This window comes from Micropterus dolomieu, linkage group LG15 (assembly GCF_021292245.1).
Source record: "Micropterus dolomieu isolate WLL.071019.BEF.003 ecotype Adirondacks linkage group LG15, ASM2129224v1, whole genome shotgun sequence".
Taxonomy (NCBI): domain Eukaryota; kingdom Metazoa; phylum Chordata; class Actinopteri; order Centrarchiformes; family Centrarchidae; genus Micropterus; species Micropterus dolomieu.
The window spans coordinates 591360-594668 of record NC_060164.1 but is presented as its reverse complement, the minus strand read 5'-3'; the positions used below and the strand labels follow the sequence as shown (position 1 = coordinate 594668).

At 44.6% G+C, this 3309-nt stretch overlaps 1 protein-coding gene across 1 annotated transcript in view; it reads left to right on the top strand.

Moving 5' to 3' along the window:
- Positions 1-228: 228 nt before the first annotated feature.
- The window catches only part of LOC123984457 (heterogeneous nuclear ribonucleoprotein L-like), a 50612-nt gene continuing 47531 nt past the window's right edge, over positions 229-3309 (top strand). The window contains exon 1 of the mRNA XM_046071370.1: positions 229-645. Coding sequence (XP_045927326.1) covers positions 424-645 — 222 coding nt within the window. The 5' untranslated portion in view covers positions 229-423. The remainder of the gene's footprint in view (positions 646-3309) is intronic.

Genomic DNA, 3309 nt, shown 5'->3' with positions numbered 1-3309 from the left:
TGCAGCAAACAAAAGCTCCAACTGACACTGTCACCTCCATTTCTAGCTAGCCCACCGTTCCCCTCTTGGCTCCTTCTCTGCGCACTCCTCTGCAGAGTGTGGAGGGCTGTCTGCTGACGCATCGACACCGGCCAATCACACGCACTATCTCCAAGGTGCAAGCCCAGACTGCCCAATAAGAGAGCAGTATGGGGCGGGATGTGTCCAGTCCACTCACACCTCCACACATAGAAAATCTGTGGGGTTGAGAGCGATAGAAAGACAGAGAGTGGAGCCGCGAGACGGGGACATATATCTAAGGAGACACAGACAGATACACGGAGGCTTAACGAGGAGACAGTACAGGACAGCTGCTGACATGGACGTGCCAGTTTGACCAGCTTCACACACAGTCTCTCCAACAGGTCCACCGCAGCCGCGAGCATGTCGACGGTAGAAGGAGCCGGCCAGCGCGAGGAAGGGGAGTACGGAAGGGCGGCAAAGCGGCAGAAAACGGAGGAGAGGGAGGCGGAGGAGAGAGAGGAGGGCGAAGAGGAGCTGGAGGAGGGGGAGGATTCGGACTCCGGCTCCCTGCCCGGTAACGGAGAGACAGCGGTGGAGAGTCGGGCCCGGTGGAGCGCCAGCCAATACGGAGCAGGACGGAGGGTGAGGAGAGCAAAAATATTATCTAACGTTCCCCTGCAGCACAGCATCACAGACGACCGCGTGCGTGTGCGCGACCGCGTGTTTGCTACCGCTGTCATTTTTTCAGTGAGCGAGCATTCCCTAGCTGTCACAGCACAGGTTACTGCACTTTAGCTCTGCTCCTCTCATACAGCGTGATGCTACATTTTAAATAACAAGTAACATGCAACAATGTGTGCATTAGAACTATTACCTGATAGGACACTACTGATAGATAAATTCCCGTGTCCCCAGGAGGCCAAAACCTGAGCCTGTGTTCAGAGGAACACTTAACATTTCCCACTGGAAAGTCAAATGTAGGGGTCAGGGATCAGGACATCAGAAATCCTTTAATATTGAGTATTTGGCAATCATGAGCCCAGTCTGAGATTTATTTTTGATGATTATTTAGTCAGGGGCGGCTGGCTATTAGAGGGCGATAGGGCGCCACTCTCCTACAAAAAATATGGTATAATTTATTATTGTCATCATTAGTAAAGTTGTTTTACATATTAAGTTTGTAAGTCCTGCCTCTGAATATGATAGTCCAATCAGCTGCAGCGTCAAGTCGTGTTCTGTGGAGTACTGCCTATAGACTGTATAAAAGAAGTGGACGTAGTGACTGTGACATCACGCGTTGGCTTGTGGACTACAGTTTTGAAGCCTGGCAGTTTGGCCGCCGCCATGTTGTTTTCTTCCAACCAGTCACCAGACGTGATGATATTTGGATGAGATGGTGGCGCTAGCTAGCTTGGCTAATTAGGTGTATCTGTAATTCACGTTAACTCTGATTTTAACTGGAATGCTAATTTTTGCTAGTAAAACAGGCTTAAAAAAAAATGTTTACCGAAAAATTAAAAAGCGGACTCCGATTTAAGCTTTTTCAGCTGCGTTGGTTTAATGTTCACAAAGCAGTGGATAGAGTTGCCTCTATCTTGAGAGGTTGCCATGGTAGCGACTTGTGAATCACAAGGTAGTCCCGCCCTAAAGCATACACTTTTCCTCTAAATGGGACCATAATTTACTAAATGAACATCATGCTGTGTTGAAGAAGACTTGAAACAACAATTGAGATCATAAAGTCATTAGGAAAATGTTTACTGAGGTAATAAATCAAGTGAGAAGTAGGCTTATTTTACCTTTTCTAATGGAACCGGACTTCTTTTTGCAGTTAGATGAGTCGCCCCCTGCTGGCCGTTAGAAAGAATGCAGGTTTTAGTCACTTTTGCACGGCTTCACTTTTCAGACCCGGAGGTTCATGCTTGGTAACGGCCCTTTAGTGCGATTTGAGATGGTTGAAAATCGCACAGATCGCTCTGAAAGACCTTCATGTTAAGCCAGTTTTTTTACAAACGTGATTTTGTCATATATAACCTGGTGCACTGAAATGTTCCTTGGATGGTCCCATTTGGGAAGTAGTTCTTCCGATTTGTGTGTTCATGAGCTTTGCAGTCATAATTTGGAAACAACGTGGACATACAAAGTAGATCTGTTGTATTTTTTTACTATTTTATTGCTTTACGGTTGGAAACTAATTTTCCTGATTATTCCACATGAGGCAGCGCCACATTCCAGATCAACGTGGCTAACATTAGCAACTCAGAGGAGCAACTCAATCGTGTCATTAAGAGAAATACCGTTCAGTCTGCGTATGTAATGAGGATACATTTATTGACAACTTAAGAAAGCCTTTCATAAGGCTTTTGTCAGACATGCTTTAGGAAGACACGTAACATAATATTAAGAGTCCAAGTATGATATGGTGGATGAATGGGTCAGACACAGAACCATCACCTGGGAGATCAGGGTTTAGTTACTGTGTGACTAGGGATGGGGATCGTTAATTTTTATTGATATTGATACCCTTATTGAGACTGCTTAACGATCTGATTCTTTATCGATACAACTATTATTTTGTTATTTGGTAAGACCAGACCTAACGGGCATGAGGTAGGCCTGCACGGTATGAGGAAAATATTCAATGTGCGATAACGTTATATATTGAGATGACATATGACTTGCGATAAATAAACATATATTGAAGTGTGCATATTAACTGCCTGGTTGTTTTTAATTTAATATTTTAAATACAGCTAAATGTTGTTTCTAGACAACAGCAAAGTAACTCAATAACTTTATCTGACATCACAAGTAGTGAGTGGCGTTTAGAAAGAATACCATCAGTCTGGATCAGTCCCTCCTCCTCTCTCGCTGGCTGCAGGTAACGTTACCAGGTAGAAGGAGGAGCGGCCGGTTTGTCTCAGCCAGCAGCTGAGTTTTTAAGACTACAGACCAGTCTGTGCTCCAGACAGATGCTTTCTATCTAGCTTGTTTTTAACATTTGGCTAATGCCAAGCTAGCGTTAGCTGTGCTTGTATAAAACATAGAGGATGAGATACTGAGGACAGAGATGATTAAATTAACCATTTCTACATGTTTAACGTTACCTTACAGACAGGTGGATTGATAAAGTATTGTCTTTTTACTTGCGAAGGTTTTATTGCACGTACTTACAGTAACGAGCGTAGCTGTCATCAACTAACGTTACAGAAGTTTGGAGCTAACGTTAACTTAACCCTCACCGTATTCCACCGCGACGCCGCAGCCTCTCGTTCTGCTGCCTGTGTGTGTGTGTGTGCGTGTGTG